At 64.3% G+C, this 17,204-nt stretch overlaps 4 protein-coding genes across 9 annotated transcripts; 2 read left to right on the top strand and 2 right to left on the bottom strand.

The window, feature by feature from the left end:
* Positions 1 to 794: 794 nt before the first annotated feature.
* On the bottom strand, positions 795 to 7,135 carry GUK1 (guanylate kinase 1). Of its 3 annotated transcripts, XM_038556442.1 has the most exons (9): positions 6,999 to 7,099; positions 4,776 to 4,959; positions 3,159 to 3,272; positions 2,787 to 2,828; positions 2,290 to 2,386; positions 1,453 to 1,597; positions 1,288 to 1,372; positions 1,084 to 1,169; positions 795 to 971 (listed from the first exon to the last, which is right to left on the bottom strand). In XM_038556442.1, the coding sequence occupies exons 3-9, from the start codon at positions 3,268 to 3,270 to the stop codon at positions 936 to 938; spliced, it is 603 nt and encodes a 200-aa protein (XP_038412370.1). In that variant the 5' UTR covers positions 3,271 to 3,272; positions 4,776 to 4,959; positions 6,999 to 7,099; the 3' UTR covers positions 795 to 935. The 3 variants fall into 3 exon arrangements, with proteins under 3 accessions (XP_038412370.1, XP_038412369.1, XP_038412368.1); XM_038556441.1 differs by lacking the exon at positions 4,776 to 4,959 and having other exon boundaries at positions 1,459 to 1,597; positions 6,999 to 7,135; XM_038556440.1 differs by lacking the exon at positions 4,776 to 4,959 and having other exon boundaries at positions 6,999 to 7,135.
* On the top strand, positions 7,129 to 10,419 carry MRPL55 (mitochondrial ribosomal protein L55). 3 transcript variants are annotated; one of them, XM_038556443.1, is made up of 4 exons: positions 7,129 to 7,271; positions 7,889 to 7,945; positions 9,685 to 9,883; positions 10,232 to 10,419. In XM_038556443.1, the coding sequence occupies exons 2-4, from the start codon at positions 7,920 to 7,922 to the stop codon at positions 10,379 to 10,381; spliced, it is 375 nt and encodes a 124-aa protein (XP_038412371.1). In that variant the 5' UTR covers positions 7,129 to 7,271; positions 7,889 to 7,919; the 3' UTR covers positions 10,382 to 10,419. The 3 variants fall into 3 exon arrangements, with proteins under 3 accessions (XP_038412371.1, XP_038412372.1, XP_038412373.1); XM_038556444.1 differs by having other exon boundaries at positions 7,157 to 7,308; XM_038556445.1 differs by having other exon boundaries at positions 7,167 to 7,280.
* Positions 10,420 to 11,959: 1,540 nt separating this feature from the next.
* Positions 11,960 to 14,237, top strand: C14H1orf35 (chromosome 14 C1orf35 homolog). 2 transcript variants are annotated; one of them, XM_038556439.1, is made up of 8 exons: positions 11,964 to 12,147; positions 12,392 to 12,542; positions 12,658 to 12,703; positions 12,778 to 12,860; positions 12,966 to 13,038; positions 13,150 to 13,238; positions 13,486 to 13,620; positions 13,707 to 13,920. In XM_038556439.1, exons 1-8 carry the CDS (start codon positions 12,054 to 12,056, stop codon positions 13,786 to 13,788), a joined length of 753 nt encoding a protein of 250 aa, XP_038412367.1. In that variant the 5' UTR covers positions 11,964 to 12,053; the 3' UTR covers positions 13,789 to 13,920. The 2 variants fall into 2 exon arrangements, with proteins under 2 accessions (XP_038412366.1, XP_038412367.1); XM_038556438.1 differs by lacking the exon at positions 12,966 to 13,038 and having other exon boundaries at positions 11,960 to 12,147; positions 13,707 to 14,237.
* Positions 14,238 to 15,729: 1,492 nt separating this feature from the next.
* ARF1 (ADP ribosylation factor 1) lies at positions 15,730 to 16,678 on the bottom strand. The gene is given in 4 exon segments (NM_001251927.2): positions 15,730 to 15,942; positions 16,101 to 16,232; positions 16,309 to 16,412; positions 16,493 to 16,678. Coding segments are annotated over 4 exon segments (546 nt in total). The 5' UTR covers positions 16,641 to 16,678; the 3' UTR covers positions 15,730 to 15,780.
* Between the last annotated feature and the right edge of the window lie 526 nt (positions 16,679 to 17,204).

Below are 17,204 nucleotides of genomic sequence, written 5' to 3' on the forward strand. Positions count from 1 at the left end.
TAGGGTGTGAATTCCCGATTGTCCGGGGCTGGACAGGGCCCAGAGAAGGAAGGGGCGTCCCCTACGGCCCCCTCCCTCCCCTTCCCTCATGTCAGGCTGGCCCTGCCTCACCTGCCTCAGGCCTGGGCATGGGGAGGCCAAGGAACCCTCGCATCCAGGCCAGGCTCCCACCTACCCTCCTGGTGCATCTGCGCTTTGGGACAGGGTCCACCCTCCCCGTCTGGCTTCTGCCTGGGTCCCAAGAGCACAGCCCAGGCGTAGCACGTCTCCCGCCCTCCACAGCACCCTGGCTCCAGGTATCTCCCTGGACCCCTGAGTCCCATGTCCCCCCTGGAGCCCAGCACTGGACTGGGATGGGCTGCAGGACGCAGGGTTCGGCCTCCCTCCTGGGGCAGCAGTGCCGTCCCTCGGCCACCACAGCTCAGCTCAGGGACCCTGAGAACAAAGGGCTCAGGCAGAGCGAGCTCCGTGCCCTCCCCACAGCCTAAGGGCACCTCCACAGGGCAGCAGGAGAGGCTAGCAGATCCGTCTGCTCCTGCCAGGGCCCCATACCCACTGGGGCCTCAGGCAGGAAGCAGCCCAGCTGCAGGGGATGTACCCAACACCTGATGGGGGGCAGCTGCTGCCAATCCCTGATGTGAAGATGGGGCACAGGAAGTCGGGCTGGCAGCCCAGAGCAGCAGGTGCTGCACAGCACGTGCGGCTGGTCAGGGATGGGCTGCCAGGAGTGGGGGTGCACGTGTACAGCCTGTCCCCAAATCCCTGGCCCAAAGGGCAATCCACAGGCTCACAGACACCATAACCCAGCAGTTTTTTATTGGAGGCCACCCCAGCTCCCAGGAGATGGGGAGAGACCAGGGTCCACCAGCCGTGGCAGCGTGAGCAGGAGACGCGGGCAGCACCCCCACCAGGGAGGACACCACCAGCATTTCTTCTCAGGAGCAGCTGGTCCTCTGAGCCTTCTTGATTTCCTGCCACGGAGAGGAGGAGGGTTGGGGCCAGGGTCGGCTGACAGGCCACGTAGCCTCTACCAGCCCTCGGGCCCGTAAGCACAACAGGCCTGAGTGCCCCCTGAGAGCCCACCTCTGATAGCGCCTCCTCCAGGGCCCGATAAGCCTTCTCCAGATTGTCGTTGATGATGACCAGGTCAAACAGGCCCTGCTCCTTGCCTGTGGGGTGTGTATGGGGGGGGGGGAAGGACACAGGTTGGCATGGGCCCTCCTCCCCAGGGACTCCCGTGCTTCATGAGGAGCCTGGGGGAGGGGGGACGCTGGCGCCCACACTCACTGCTCTCCATGTCCACCTGGGCGGCAGCCAGCCGCTTGGCCAGGCTCTCCTCTGTCTCTGTGTTGCGCTGGCGCAGCCGCTGCTCCTGAAACATGTGGGAGGGTCAGAGCCTCTGTGGTCACCTGCTGCTCCCGCTCCTGCCCTGGGGCTCCAGCCTCACCCCACCCCCACCAGGACATCCAGTGAGGGTGGCTGCACGAAGATGTAGATGGGCCGCAGGTCAGTCTTCTTAATGTTACGCACGCCTTGCAGGTCCACGTCTAGCACGCATATGCGGTTCATGGCCTGCACGGCCCGCACGGCTGCTTTGCTGCAGGAATAGACAGACAGGGATGGCTCAGGGGGCTTCCTGTGGCCTCAAAGAGCCTGAGCAGAACCATCGCTGCCCATGCCCTGAACCTACCCGGATCCCAGCACCTCCTCCAGCTCTCTGGAAGCACTTGTGTGCTGGGCCCTCTGTGGGGCTGAGGGCGCCTGTGGGCCAAGGCACAGGGTGGCTGTGTGGCTGTCACCACACAGCCCAAGGCCCCAGGGACTCCCTCTGGGGGCCCACCAGCATTCCCAGATGTGCCTAGGGTGCAGCGAGATGAGTCTTACAGGGGCTCAGGGACAGGCTGCACATGGAGGCCTGCCCAGGCCTACCTGCCTGCCCCGGACGTGGCTCTGGGCCTGGAGCTCTAGGCATCCCAGCCAGATGGGAGGTGCTAGCAAAGACCCTACTGTGGATTATGAGGAGGGAAGGGGAGCCCAGCACAGCCCATGCCCCTAGGGGACCCAGATGCCTTGAGTCCCCGCTGCACACGGGTCTGGAGGGGCCCTTGGCTTCCAGGGGCTTGGCCAGGTGGATGGAGGTGGCCTGGAGAGCCCCAATGCTGTCCCATCCTGAGTGCTGGCGGGGTGGGTACTGACCCCAACTGCCCCAAGAACCCTCAGAGCACCCCCTGCCTAGGTCCAGCCAAAGGGAGAGCCCCTGGGAGGGAGAGGACACCGGCAGTGGCCCACCTGGTCCCATACAGGTTCCCCGAGAACTCAGCGTGCTCGATGAAGTCGCCTGCAGCGATGTCCCGCTGCATCACCTCCCTGGTGACGAAGTAGTAATCTGCAGGGAAGGGCCCACTGAGCCACAGCGGCTGGGCCCTCAGGGCCCTCAGGGAAGGGACCCATCTGGCTCACAGCGGGGTTGCACTGGCCATCAAGCAGGGAGCATATGTGCACACAGCATGTGGTTACACGCCCCTGCTCAGATAGCCTGGAAACCATGGGCTCCCTGGGGGAGGCTCCTGGGGGCCGGGGGGCCAGTCAGCATGGGCAGGGGAGGTGGAAGGGACTTCCTGGGTCCTGCTACCACGACAGAGACCCTCGTGGTGCATGGAGAATGGCCCACAAGCCAAGAGAAGGGCCTGTGGAGATCTCCACAGGGCGTCGGGGCCCCCACCCCATCTGCACACCAATGCCCCAAGTCCACCTGCCTTGCAGGAGGACCTGAGGACCCAACTCACCTTTGCCATTCTCTTCTCCAGGCCGTGGGTCCCTTGTGGTATCTAGGAACGAGCACCCAGGATCCATGTGGGCCCAGGGTCCCTATACTCCATCCATGGTCCTCCCCACAGGGCCTGGCTCAGCCTCCGTGTGTGGGTGTACGGGGTCAGGATCAGGGTAGCAGTGCGGGAACCCTCCCCGTGGGTGGGTGTGGGAGCTCAGGGTCAGGGTCAGCAGTGCGGGGACCCCCCTGTGGGTGGGTGTGGGGGCTCAGGGTCGGGGTCAGCAGTGCGGGGACTCTCCCTGTGGGTAGGTGTGAGGGGGTCAGGGTCAGGTCAGCAGGGGGCCCAGCCCCCCATCCCCCCTTCAGGCTCCCCAAGCCAGGGCCTCACGGGACACGCTGAAGCCAAAGATGCTGCCGTGCTCCTGCAGCAGTCTCTTGAGCAGGGTGCTCTTCCCTGCCCCTGACGGTCCACTCAGGACGACAGGCCTTGGTCCCGACATCCCTGCGGGTAAGGAGAGTGGTGTCAGCAAGGCCGGAGGGACGCGCCCCCCCGCCCCCCGCATGCAGACATGTGAACACCCCCACGGCTGGGGCAGAGCTGCAGGCCCTGGACTTAGAGCCCACCTGTGGCTTCCCTCCCCATCCACAGCAGGTGCCCTGTGCCCCCAGCACCCTGCCCCACAGCCTCAGACCCATCTGTGGAACCCAAGGCCTGGTCTGAACAATTCCACCTGGCCCAGCCCGAGGGACCACAGCATCCTAACTGCTCTGATGTGGGGCCCCGGAAAGCTGGCAGGTGGACAGTTGCCCCCCACCCCCACCCCACACGGGAGGAGGGGAGCTCTGTACCCACCGGACCACCCCGGGCTGGACCCACCTCCAGGTGGGCTGCAGCCTCCTCACAGCCTGGGCTCCCTGAAGAGCTGGCAGGGGTGGTAACCCGGCCCACGCCCCACCCTCCGGGCACTAATCCCTCCCAAGGCGGCTGGCCCCACCCCCCCAGGACAGAGGGAAGAGGCAGCTCCCCCCCACCCAGGCACGAGGTGCCACATGTGAGGAGGGCCAGGCACAGCCTGCCATAGGGAGGCCGGGAGGGTGTGTGGGGAGCTGGCGCCGCCCCCTCCTGGCAGGTTCCTGTCCAGGGTCCCCAAGGGCAGGGCCAGATTCCCTGGGGCTGCCCAGTGTTCCGGCCGAGGGCTGCCATGGGGCCACTGGCTTTCCTAATCCTTGATGTAGGCCAACACGGTAATCTGGCTCAAGGAGGCTATTCTGAGACCACCCCGCCACACACACTGCCCCGGGAAGACACCACCCCAGGAGGATGGAGCAGGAGGGATCCCCTGCTGAGCACACATGAGCCGATTGAGGCTGCACATGTGAGCGTCACCTCCAGTGACACCTCACCTTACCAGGTGTCCTGCTCAACGACATGTCTTTCAACTTAGCCACAACCCCACTGGACTCCCCACTCTGTCCTGGAGTCCAGGCTCTCCTGTCCAAGGCCCAGGCTCACTGCCGCTGCCCCCTGCCTGGTGGGGTCACCCCAGCTCTGTGGGACTTCCCAGGTGCTAGGGATGGGGCGAGCCAAGTGGGGCTGCAGGCTGGGGTGTGGAGCGTGGAAAGAAGGCTTGGCTCTGTCCACCACGTGCCTGTCCCCGGCCCGCATGGTGCTGAGCCACTGCCCGCCCACCCCACCCCAATATGGACATGCACATGCACCCCACCTTCCTGCCTGCAGGGCTGAGGTCTCCCTGGGCCCTGCTGTCCTGATGGCAGTGCAGGGGGACACCCGCCCAGTGGTGATCACAGCGCCACTCCCTCAATCCAGCAGACATGGCTGGGCACCTTGGGACCCGACTGGGAGCACCCACGTCCCGGGGCAGAAGAACATAAAGGGGCTCCCCACCAAGGATGGCAGGACGTGGCACCCCCACGCCCTGAGCACTGTGTAGCTCCTGCTCCCCAACCCACAGGCAGCTCTGGCTACTGCAGACAGCAAACCTACCGGGAAAGACACGTCTTCCATCAGGGCCCCACAGTGCACATGAAGTCCCAGCGCCTGCCGCCCTCACAGGTCATGCCACTCAGGTCTTACTGGCTCCTGACCTGACGCCGGGGCCCTCTGGCCTGTCCCAGGAGGCTGTGTGCCCCAGAGCCCTGCCAGTGCAGGTCACTTCCACCTGAGCAGGCTGCAGTGACAGGTGTGCTCAAGATCCACCAGGGCAAAGTCCCGTCCCCGTTCCTCCCCCCCCCCCCCCCCCCCCCGCAGCTTGGAGGCCTTCTCCCAGTATCCTCCTGCCTGCCTCCCCCACCCCCCACCCGCTGGCCCTCAAACCCAGGCTCCAGACCTCCTCCTGCCCTCCCTCAAGTGCAGAAACCCTGATACAGTGGGTAGGCACAAAAGCTTGGCCCTGCCAAGGGCACTGAGTGGGTACTCACGTGGGGCCCACAGGGCCGAGTTCCCTCCCTGCTCCTAAGGCTGACTCCACCCATCACAAGCACAGGCTCACCTGACCAAACCAGGGCAGCCTGGCCTGGCACCCAGGGCCTCGTAGGCACAGTGCTGAGCAAAGTCACCAGCATGGGATGGCACTACAGGCCCTGGCTGTGCTCCAGGGTGCCCTCTCATAGTGGACCTGGCCAAAACGGCTGGTCATGGCTGTCCCTGAGACAGGCCATGTGAGGACACGTCCCAACTAAGCGACCTCATACAAGCCTGTCTTGAGAAGGAACGCTCAGAAAGCAGTAGACACCTTTTTTCTCACTTGCTCTCCCCACTTCCTTGAAAGAAAGCCAGGCCCTCTGAAACTGTGGACGGCTCCAGGGCAGGGCTGGGGGGCCCGAGGCACCAGAGCTACAGAGCAGGAAGGAGCCCAGACCCTCAGAGGGGACACCCAGCCCCCACGCGCAGGCAGGGTGGGGGCAGAGGTGGTGGCCCCCACACCTGTGCTCCTAGTAGGTCACCCTCACTGCTGCACATTTCCTCTGGACAGGGGGTTGACCGCTTCCACCGCCAATCCTATCACAGTGCCCCCTCTCTCAGCTATACCCAACACATCACAGAAAACAGACACAAGCTGCTTAGACTGAACTGTGCCCTGCAAACAAACATGCGGCAGGTGATAACCCCCCAAGACTGCTAATCCAGCCACAGGACAAGGGCTCGGTCGGGTTCCCAGAACACCCACCCTGGTCAGCACAAGCAGACTGCACCTCTGCAGGCACAGCAGGGACCTGGGCTGCGGGTGGCCCTGAGGAGCGCTGGAGTGCCACTCTTACCAGAAAAGGGCAGCACAGGGGTGTTCAGCTGTGGGTGCAAAGTCCGGAGACGGAAGCACCCCAGGCCCCCTTGTGGATGAAGGACAAAGCATGCCCAATCAGGGTCCAGAAGATCTCAGGGTGACAGAACAGTCTGGGAAGGTCCACATTTGGGGGGCCATGTCCCCCCCCCCCCACTGGCCATTAACTCCTCCCCTTCCTTCTGGCGGGAAAGGGCCAGTGACAGCGGGAAGGCGGCAGGCCCCCGCCCTGCACCCCAGGCCAGCTCATGGACAGCTGAGCTCACCCAAAGGCCCGTATAATCACACCGACCACCCGTATCCAACAAGCCTGACTCCAGTCTGTGCTCCTGGGACAGGCTGCAAGACGCCCCGGAGCCAGACGCGCCGCAGGCTAGCCGAGGGGGACGGAGTGGGGCCGGATCCGGAACGTGGCCCCACCGCCGGGACGGGAGGGGCGGAGCAGCCAGCTTCCCCCGCGCACGCTCCCCAAGCCCGCCCGGCGGAGCGCGCGGGGCCCCGGACGCGCCGGCAGAGCGGACCCTCGCGTGGCCGTGTGCCCGAGCGCCGGCGGCAGGCCCGCCCCACTCTGGCCCAGCCTCCGTCCCCGAGCTCGGGAACACGCGCTGCTCAGGGCAGGGGCGGCCACACCGAGCGGCCCGGACGCCCGCCCGCTCGGCCCTGCGCTCGCTCCCGGCACGGTCCGCAGAGGCGTGCGCGCGGCGCCCTGGCCGGAAGCGCCCCTCCGACCCCGGTGGCGGGGACCCCGAAAGCGTCGCCTCCGAGCCCCGGAGAGACCCTTCCGACCCTGCGGGCAGCTCCGCTTCCCGCTACGACTCCCGCGCAGACCCGCGCGCTCGGACAGCCTCGGAGCGCCGCCCGCGCGCCCCTCGGCTCCGCTTCTGCCCACGGAGGGACGCGCTCCGAGAGCCCCGGCGCCAGCCACTCACCGTCCGAGGGGGCCCGGCCCAGGGCGGCCGCCGCCAGCCCGGCCAGCGGGCGTCGCAGCATGAGGGGCTACGTCACAGCACCGCGCCAGCACGCCTCCGCCCGCAGGGCTAACGTCACGGCCCGGCGCCGGCCTCGCCCGCCCCTCAGGGTTGCGTCAGCACCGTGCGACGCCGCGAGGGCGGAGGACGTCCCGGCGGGGCCGCCCTAGGACGCGGCGTGTGCACGGCCCCGGTCGCTTCCTCTCCCGCCTGGCCCGTGCGGCTGGCGCGCTGGTAGGCGAGGTGGCCCCGAGCTGGGGGCCGGCGTCAGGTCGGTGCCGGAAGGGCGCTCCCGACGGGTGGGCCGGGCCTCGCCGCCGGCGCTTGAGGGCGGCGTGGTCGGGAGTAGCCCGGCGGCCGGTCCTCCCGAGGCGCGGGGAGGGCCCCCACACTCCCGGGGGCCGAGGCACGCTCGCCGTCGCGGCCAGAAGGGCTCTGTTGCCGGGGTCGGAAGCCCGGCTTGCGGTCGCGGACACTGGCACGGACGCCCCGGCACCCTGCGCGCGGGAGGAGCGGCCGTGCGTCCCCGCTGCCCCGGTCCGCACGCTGCGGGCGCCGGGAATCGCCGCCGTCCCGCCGACCCCCCTCCCCGCCGCTGACCCCCCGTCCCGCTGATCCCCTCTCCGCGCTCGGGACCGCTTCCCGGCATCTGGCGCTCAGAGACCGTCCACAGCTCAGCCTAGCAGCGAGTGTGTGTGTGTGGGGGGGGGGGGGCAGGGCAGCCTGACAGGTCACGGGGAGGACAGAGACCTGGAGGGGATGCCTCCGTGGGAGACAACATGTGTCCGAGCTCTCCCTGGGGCTAGGTGAAGGTTAATGAGGTGGGAAACCCTGTTTTATTCCCTCCCCAGGCCTCAGCTGCCACAGGGGCCCTCAGGAGGAATGGCCGCCAGGGGCAACGTGCTTGGGTAAGTGGGGACTTGGGGCCCCTTGGCCTGCTGTCCGGGCGCTAGAGGGGTGGTCAGCGCCTTGCTCTGGAGCAGGCAGGGGGGTGGGTGTGGATGGCTGCCCTGGCAGGGGTTGAGGGAGGCGGCAGGAAACACACCGTCACCGTGACTTTCCTGTTCAGATCTGCAGCCCAGCCTGGCTCTGGGTCCGTGGAGAGGGCCATGCCTGCCGGCTGTTCCCACTGAAACCACTTGGTCTCCCCGACAGGACAAGTGTGGCCTGAGGATGGTTTTTATGAGGACAGAAGCAGAGCCAGTCTCTAGTTGGCTCTGTGGATATGGGGCGGAGGGGGCTCCTGACACTGCCATCAGGGTGAAAGGAACCAAGGGACTCTGGCTGCTGCCTTCCTGCAGGGCACCTGCCCTAGGAGAGTTCCCCATGTAGCCCTCTCTTGCTGATAGGACATGGAGCATCCGCTGTCTTCTCAGCCCTGCAGAAGCCGCCTCCCCCCCCCCACCCCGTCCCCGCAGTCCACGGCCCAGGGTCCTCAGGGCGGCCATGTGCCCTCTCCCCAGTGCTGCTCCTGCCCTGCCAGCCTAACCACAGGCTTCTCTGGCGCTGGAGCTGGCCATCTGTCTCCTCTCTGCCGGTGTTTCTTTTGCCAAAATTTACTGAGTGCCCAGTTGGGGCTCTGGGACTTCAGAGCAAATAAGATGTGGTTCTTGCAGCTAGGGCCGCGGGGTCTGGTGGAGGACGCATAGGTACCATACCCTCAGGCCGAGGGGTGCTGGGAACGCCACCCAGGGCAGGTGCCTGTGCAGGGGCTGTGCTGCTGCTCTGTGGAACCGGAGATCCTGAGAGCTGAGTGAAAGCCTGCAGAGCATGGGGACTCACCAGGAGCCAGAGGGGATGGTTTGGGCTTCGTCCATCAGTGGCTCCACCACTCACAGCCCGGGAGCCCTCTGAAGGCACTTGGTGGTGTCAGACACAGCACTGGGCAGCAGGGCTACTCCTGGAATGCCTGACAGCTCCAGGGAGCTGTGGAATTGTACCCTGTCACAACCTGCGGTCGTGGGAGGGGACGGGTGGGGGAGAGACAGCTTTGGGGTCCTGTAGCCTCTATAGGTGGCCCGCATAGGGCTTCCTCTTCTGGTTTCTTGGAGGCACACCCTGCTGTGTGCAGGGAGTCCAGCTGCCTGCCGTGTTCAGAAGCCAGGTGGACCCTAGGGGTATTGGTTACAGGTGGGCGGCTTCCTCTGTTGACAGTTCTGGAGGCTGCAAGTCTGAGGTCAGGGTCCAGGCAGGGTTGAGTTCTGCCGAGGCCTGCCTTCCTGGTCCTGAATGCTCTTCTAAGAGCAGCAGTCCCACACCGTGGGGGGATGGGGGAGGCTCATGACCTTCTAGGGTTCCCACGTCTGATGTCATCTCATGGAGGTAGAGCTGCAGTGTGTGAATTTGGGGGAGACACAAAGGTCCAGGCTATGGTACTGGGTCTCTGCTCCCCTGGAATCTTTCCTGCCTGATGCTGTGTGGTGACCGTGCTCTCAGCCCACTGGGGGCCTGGCTGCTGACCTCTGACGTCACTTGTCCAGAAGGTCCCTGCACTTGCCCCTGCAGCCTCTTCCATGGGGCAGGGGCTGCTCTGACCACACTCCAGTCTGGTATGCGTCACCGCGTGCCCCCACAGGAGCTGGACAGCCTGAGCTGCATGGGCGCTTGGGTCCGAGCACCAGCCACTGACCAGAACGTGTGTTTGTAGCCTGCTGCGGCAGCAGGTACTGACGGGGACTGCTCCAGTATGTCGCCTACACACGTCCTCCTGGCAGGCTGATAGCAACAGGGCCTTGCTCACGCGTGTGCACCGACAAGCCTATGCACGCCTCTACCCTGTGCTCCTGGTCAAGCAGGATGGCTCCACCATCCACATCCGCTATCGGGAGCCACGACGAATACTCGAGGTATGCCTCCCTCCCCAGTGCTCCCTGGGGTGCAGCTGCTCCTCCAGGGGCTCGTGGGCTGTGCCCACAGCAGCTTAAAGGGGGGAGTAGGGGGAGAAGCCATGACCTGGGATTGCTGGAGGTGGAGTGCTCACCCCATCTGTCAGACCAGACAGCAGCGGTGAGCTGCGTATGTAACGATGATCAATCTTGAGAAAACAAGTCTGTGTAAAGATGGAGAGCTCTGATGACAGAGAAAATCCAGCAGAACGTAAAAGCCCTAAATACAGAGTGGAGAATGAGGTGAAGTGGAGGCACGGACAAGGTTCTGGGCCCTCCAAGTGAGCTTGTGCATGCCCTTCCCCACAGATGCCCGTGGACCTGGATGCCCTGTCCCCAGAGGAGAGGCGGGCACGGTTCCGGAAACGAGAGTCACAGGTCCAGAAGAAAAAGGAGGAGCCAGAGCTCTATGATGACTTTGACGTGGAGCGGTACAAGCAGTTTTGGACAAAAAAATGACCAGGCCTGGAAGTGTCCTTAAACCGTGTGTTCTCGAAGCTGCCTCCACCTGGCCTTTCCTTCCCGCACGCTCGAGTCTGTTGTGAGCTCTCTGCGACCCAGTGGGCTAGGTGGCTAAGGATTGGGTCAGGCTGTGGTGTTCAGACGAGGTCTGAAGGGAGTGCCCGTGTGGGAGGAGGAAGGAGAGGGCCCTGGAGCCCCTCACTCCCTGACCAGCTGCAGCCTCAGGGGCCAGGGGCCCTCAAGAAGAGAGTGGGAGGAGCAGGGTGTCAGGGATGCTGGTACGGGCTGTCAGTGGACTGGCCCACAAAGGGAGGTGCCTTCAGCTGGGCTTGTGGCCCCTGTGACTACAACAAACCTGTGGTCGGCTGCCATTCTTCTGCTCCAGTGGTGGGTTTCAGCCTGGCCAGGCTTCTGCAAGACCAAAAGGCCAAGTCCCAACATTTCCACTTGTCGCTGGCCTGGCCCAGGCCTGCCTCTTGCCCTGGCCTGGGCTGTCAGGACTCTTGGAAACCTGAGTGAGTGCCCACCGTAGGGCACTGATACAAAAGGTGGGGAAGGTGCCCACGTTCTATGGGAGGGGGCTGTGTCTGGGCTCCTGGCGAAGGGTGCTGCATTAAGCACCCACCTTTGGACTCCTAAGTCCCTGGTGGTCCACTGAGTTTCCTGGCCACGCGCAGGGTCCTGGGAACATCCAACGGCATTGTCTGCCCTTCCCTTGAAGTGGGGTCACAGCAACGATGCAGGGGTCAACAGCAGAGCAGAGGGTGAGCGGGGCAGGGACAAGTGGGACTTGTAGCCACAAGGCAGGGTGGGTGCTGGTGACGGAAATCACTAAGAGGGCCCCCCCCCGCCCCAGGCAGGGGGTTCTGGCAGAAACCACCTACTGAGATTGCTGCTGGTGGGCCTGGCAAGACCTCCACTAACGCACGGGCACCTGCTTAGCTTCTGAAGGGGGCCGGAGGTGGCAGGCTCTTCACCACAGCGGGTGACACGGTGAAGTGGACGGAAGGCCCAGGCCCGTCTGCAGCGCTCTGGTCAGTGGAGGTCCCATCTGCACCAGGTGTTCCTGTGTGTGGGCCCCCGACCCCCGCTCCGCAGGACCTCGCCGCCGCCCACGTGGGGGGCTTCACACACTGTCCATGCCGCTGCTCCCCCGTGTCCAGGGCTCGGAGCTGATCCTGCTTTGCCCAGCACAGCCGCCCCCCGCGGCGCCAGAGGAGCCCGTGCATTGGCGCACCTGCGCCGTCCCGCCTGCCCTCCACGCTGGGGTCTCCAGGGGACGGCCCCGGGAGTTGCAGGCCGTGTCCCGCTTCTCCGGAGCCGAGCCGCCCCCGGTGCCCGCTCCCGGCACTGCGGCCCCACCCGCTCGCCCATCTCCCGGCACAGCCCCAGGACCGTCGCCCGCACAATGTGGCTCCCAACGCCGGCAGGATCCTCGGGACCCGCCTTGGCGCCTACGCCCGCTCCCTTCCCGGGCGGTGCGCCTAGCGCTGGGGGCAGGCGGGGCGGCGGGGCCGGGGAGCAATGCGCAGGCGCTTGCGGCGCTGCCCGGGTATGCGCGAGTGTGACGTCAAGGCGCGCGACGCGGCGGCGGGACCCCGGCGCCGGCGCCGCCCGGGGCGGCCAGGCCAGGGTTGACGGAGGCAGGGGCGGCGGGCGGCCTGGCACCATGTTCGGCTCCAGCCGGGGCGGCGTGCGTGGCGGGCAGGACCAGTTCAGCTGGGAGGACGTGAAGACCGACAAACAGAGAGAGAACTACCTGGGTCAGTGCGGCGCCGGGCCCGGGGGCGGGGGGGGCGGGGGCGGGGGGGCGGGGGAGGACGCCCGAGCTGCCGTGCGCGGTGCCGCAGGTGCGGGAAAGCGGGGTTGCGAGGTTCTCGGTGTGGGCAGCCGGGGGCGCGGGGGCGGGGAAGGAGAGGGCGCGAGGTGCGGGAAAGGGGGGCTGCGGGCGTGGGAAGGCGGGGAGCGGCGACCAGCGGGCCGAGCAGTCGCGCTGCGTCCCCGCAGGCAACTCGCTGATGGCCCCCGTGGGCCGCTGGCAGAAGGGCCGAGACCTCACTTGGTACGCCAAGGGCCGGGCGGACGGCGCGGGACTGAGCCGGGAGGAGGAGCTGGCGGCCGTGCGGCAGGCGGAGCAGGAGGCACTCATGGCGGCGCTGTGAGTGGGCCCCGCGGGGTCGGGGGAGCTCGGGGGGCCCGGGGGCGAGGCGGGGTCCGAGGGGCAAGGCCAGGGACTCCGGCCGCCGCCTGAAGCTCGCCCGCGGCCCCCACAGAGGCTACAAGAACGTGAGGAAGCAGCCCACTGGCCTGAGCAAGGAGGTGAGCGGCGCACGGGGGGCGGGGCGCCCGGAGTCTGTGCGAACCCCCGCCTGAGACCCGCTGGCTCCGCACAGGACTTTGTGGAGGTCTGCAAGCGAGAAGGAGGGGAGCATGAGGAGAAGGGAGTGGACCGGCTGCTGGGCCTAGGGAGCTCCAGGTGCGTGGCTGGGGGGTGGAAGGGGCCCTCCCCAGGTGGACGCACCGCCCCGCCGAGGGAGGCCTGGGCCTTCTCACCGTGGGGTCCTCGCCTGCCTTCCCGCAGCGGCTCTGCAGGCCGAGTGGCACTGTCCCGGGAAGACAAGGAGGCCGCCAAGCTGGGGCTGTCGGTGTTCACGGTAAACCCCCCTCTGCGGGCGGGGCACCCCAGAATCGGGCGGGCGCCGAAACTGGGACGCCCCCCCACAGCCCCCTAGAGTGCCTTCCTTCCTTGCTCCTTCCCTCCCCAGCACCACCGCGTGGAGAGCAGCCGCCCAGGGGCCTCCCCCACCTCTGCTAGGAAGAAGCCTCGGTTTGAGGAGGAGAAGGTGCAGCCTGGGTAAGGGCTGCTCCCACCCCTTGGTCCCAGGCCCACCTGCTGGGCTCCCCCAAGGGGGAGGCAAGGTGCACTCCCACCCCTGCTTTTCCTCCCTGGATGGGGAAGCAGGGCGCCTTCCTACCTCTGCTGCTCCTGGCAGTTTCCTGCCACAACGGGAAGGAAGGACCGCTGTACCCACTGGCCACAGGGAGGGGGGGGTGTGTCTGTGTGGACAGTGCACAGGGGACGCCACCCCACGTCCCTGCAGCCTGGAGAGCCACAGGAAGAGCAGGAAAGAGAAGAAGAAGAAGAAGAAGAGGAAGAAGAAGCACAAGAAAGAGAAGAAGAAAGACAAGGCACACAGGAGCAGGGTGGCTTCTCCACTGTCTCCAGCTCCTGCAAGGTAGGTGTGCTCAGCCTTGCCGGGGCAGAGGGAAGGTCTGGGGAGCAGGGCAGCCTCCCCCTGACCACATGTCCCCATATCCCCAGGCCGGGGCACCACCAGTGCGGCTCTGACTCTGAAGATTCCTTGCCCTGCTCCAAGAGGCGACGCAGCCACCACAGTGACTGAGGCCAGATCACAAGGGGCCCCCATGTCCAGCAGGGGACCTGCCCCGGGAGGACACACTTGCCTGGGAAGGCCCCGAGACACTTCTATTTTTCTTCAACTCACTTTGTACTTAAATAAACTTATTTTAAGGGGAAAGCCTCTCATCCTTGAGGGAAGGTGGCTGTCATGTCCCAGTAAAGTTCCAGCAAGACCAGCCTGAGACCCTGCTGGTAGGGCGGGGAGGGGGGGGGGGGGCGGGCTCTCCCTGGGTTACCATGTCCAACCCCAGGGCACAGACGTGCACCTGGAGCCAGCAGTGTGCCCCACCCCTGGGAGGTGAGCACCTAGTCATTAAACCCTCCTATTACAGCCTGCCTGCAGGGAGGATGAAACCCAGGGTGCACTCATGATTGTGAAACTGGCATCTTTGGCTTTAAGTCATCAAACTAAAAACGATTCTGTCTTCATAACCCTGGCCCTGGTGTTTCAACCTGGTAGTGGTATAAACAATCTTGGGCGGGGGCCAGACTGGGCGCCCCCAGCCAGGAGAAGGAACCAGACCAGCATGCCCAGTCAGGTGGGAGGGATGGTCTCCAGCCAAAGAGCCACTAGGAGCCCTGCCAGGGGTTTCCTACCCCTCAGGAGCAGGCTGGCTAGCAGGGATGGGCGTGGACAAGAGCAGGCCTCGGGCACACCCAGTGTGGTGACCCTGCTGTCCCTCCACGTCCCAGTCCCACAGAATAGACCAGGGGCTGCACTAACAGTCAGCGGGTGGACGATGAGAGGGCGCTGGGTCATATGCACACCTAACACAGGGAGCAGTGAGCCACACCATGTAGGTCCCTAGCCAGTGACATCCTCTGTGCACAGTGGTAAGTGTGGGTCAGTGGCACCCAAGCACTGGAAAGCCATGAAATAGTTAAGAGATTTTATTCTAGTAGCTATAATTACAGTGCTTGTTTGTCGAAATGAAAACTGAAAACAAGTATACAAAACAGTTGATTACTAATCGTGTATTGAAAGCAGTAAGAGGTTCCACGACACCAAATAAACCAGTTCTGAGAACTTCCCCAAGATAAAGTTGAACAGCTCCAGCTTCTTCAGTGTTTATCAAAATACAAAAGAAAACAGTAGAGGTCGTTGTTTTGATGGCAAATCTGACCCTTGCAGGCTGAGGGAGTGAAAGCACATGTAGACCAGGGCTCCCGGGGCTCGGGGCTGAGGTGCTGGGATGACTGGCCTGCCCGCCCGCACTCCTGCTGGTGAGACCCCAGGCAGCCCAGAGGAAGCCAGAGTGCCCACACTGCCCCCAGGGAGGCCGGGGTCCCTCCAAGGGGTCCGTGAGCAGTGATGCAGCCCCCAGCCCATCTCCTGGGTGGCCGTATAAGCACAAGTACAAGCACAAATGCTAGGGGATACAGGATGACCCGAGACAAGAGCGATCACAGGGACCCTATTGTGACCATGCAGAATGGACCGTGGCTGGTTCTGCCCTGTCTCACGTTCCCGATGGGAAATGGCCCACTGGTGGACTGGACTCTGGCCGCCACTGCAGAACCTACACTAGGCACATATCTCCCTTCTGTGTGTTCAAGTGTTCTCCTTTTCTTGTATTTGTAACGATTTTAAAAATGCACTGAGTTTGGGTTAAAAACCAACCACCAAAATGGATCTCAACATAGACCTAATGCCCAGAGGAGGTGTGCCAGGCTGGTCCCACACAGCGACTCCCGGAGGCCCCATGTGCCTAAATCCCTTCTCAGTATTGAACGGTGGGTTGATTCTCTTTGTACAATAAAAAAAGCTGAGTAATATTGCATAGGAGTACCAGAAACTGCCTCGTTGGGAACACAAAACTATTTACATTAAATAAAAACCCGGCTGCAGGCTGCGTCTGCACATTTACAGCATGGTGAAGCACACTGTGACCAACCATGGAGACAGCTTCTGGCACTCACACCACATGAGAGTAAAGCAGGGTGGAAGGAGGGAGTGAGGGGAGGGGGGCGCGGCTCACTTCTGGTTCCGGAGCTGATTGGACAGCCAGTCCAGTCCCTCATAGAGCCCATCCCCACTGGTGGCACAGGTGGCCTGAATGTACCAGTTCCTGTGGCGCAGGGAGTGCAGCCCTAGCTTGTCCGTGATCTCAGCTGCATTCATGGCGTTCGGGAGGTCCTGGTGAGAGAGGCCCAGTGGCCTGGGGTCAGCAGATTGCAGGGACCAGCCCTCCCGCCCTGGGACCCCTGGCCGCCCCACCCCTACCCCCATCCTGCAAGCCGTCCACTGGCACAGGGCACGGTCTGCTGGCAGCCAGCTCCCACTTGTGCGCCTACCTGCTTGTTGGCAAACACCAGCAGGACGGCATCCCTGAGCTCATCCTCCGCCAGCATCCTCATGAGCTCCTCACGGGCCTCATTCACACGCTCCCGGTCATTGCTGTCAACCACAAAGATGAGACCTGCGGAGCCGTGGGCATTAGTACCAGCACCAAAGGCACCCCGACCTCTCCCTCGGGCCATAGCCCCTCTGCTCACCTTGTGTATTCTGGAAGTAGTGGCGCCACAGAGGCCGGATCTTGTCCTGGCCACCCACATCCCACACGGTGAAGCTGATGTTCTTGTACTCCACGGTCTCCACGTTGAAGCCTGTGGGAGCATGACCTGGGTGAGCCTCGCGAAGAGCTGCCCCCGCCATCCCCCCACGCCCACTGCCCCCCCCTCCTCACCTATGGTGGGAATGGTGGTCACGATCTCACCCAGCTTTAGTTTGTACAGGATGGTGGTCTTCCCTGCAGCATCCAGGCCCACCATGAGAATGCGCATTTCTTTTTTGCCAAAAAGGCCCTTGAAGAGGTTTGCGAAGATATTTCCCATGCTGTAGACTGGTGGGAGCAACACTGGCCAGAGAAACCTGTAGAGACAGGAGTCCTGGGTCTCTGTGCTGCTCAGGGCCAGCAGTGTAGGAGCAGCTTGGGGCCCTCCCTCCAGCACCAGATGAGACCTGGTTCCCAAGCAGCAGACATGGAGTCCTGCCCTTACATGGGAGCTCTGGGGATCTCAGGGCAGGTATGACCGAAGCCAGAGGCTGCTGTCACCAGAAAATGATGCCCACATCTACTCCACCTGCCCTGGGCGTGATATATAACACATGACACATGGAGGGGGAATGCTTTCAGTGAATGTGAGATGCTCCAGAGTATCGGCAAAACAGCTGCAACAACCATCCCAGCAGTGACACAGGCCAGAGCCCACCTTCACTGACAAACTGAAGCTTTGCACTCACCCATAGGCAGGACCTGGGCCCTGGGACAGCACAACAGCCATGACATCCGAGGGGGAACCTGTCAGGCGGGCACTTTCACCCCAGGGTGGAAGTAGCCCCTAGGCCACATCGGGGACTATTTGCCCCAGGGTCCCCTCGTTGAGAGCAGAAACCTG

This window comes from Canis lupus, chromosome 14, assembly GCF_011100685.1.
Source record: "Canis lupus familiaris isolate Mischka breed German Shepherd chromosome 14, alternate assembly UU_Cfam_GSD_1.0, whole genome shotgun sequence".
Lineage (NCBI taxonomy): Eukaryota > Metazoa > Chordata > Mammalia > Carnivora > Canidae > Canis > Canis lupus.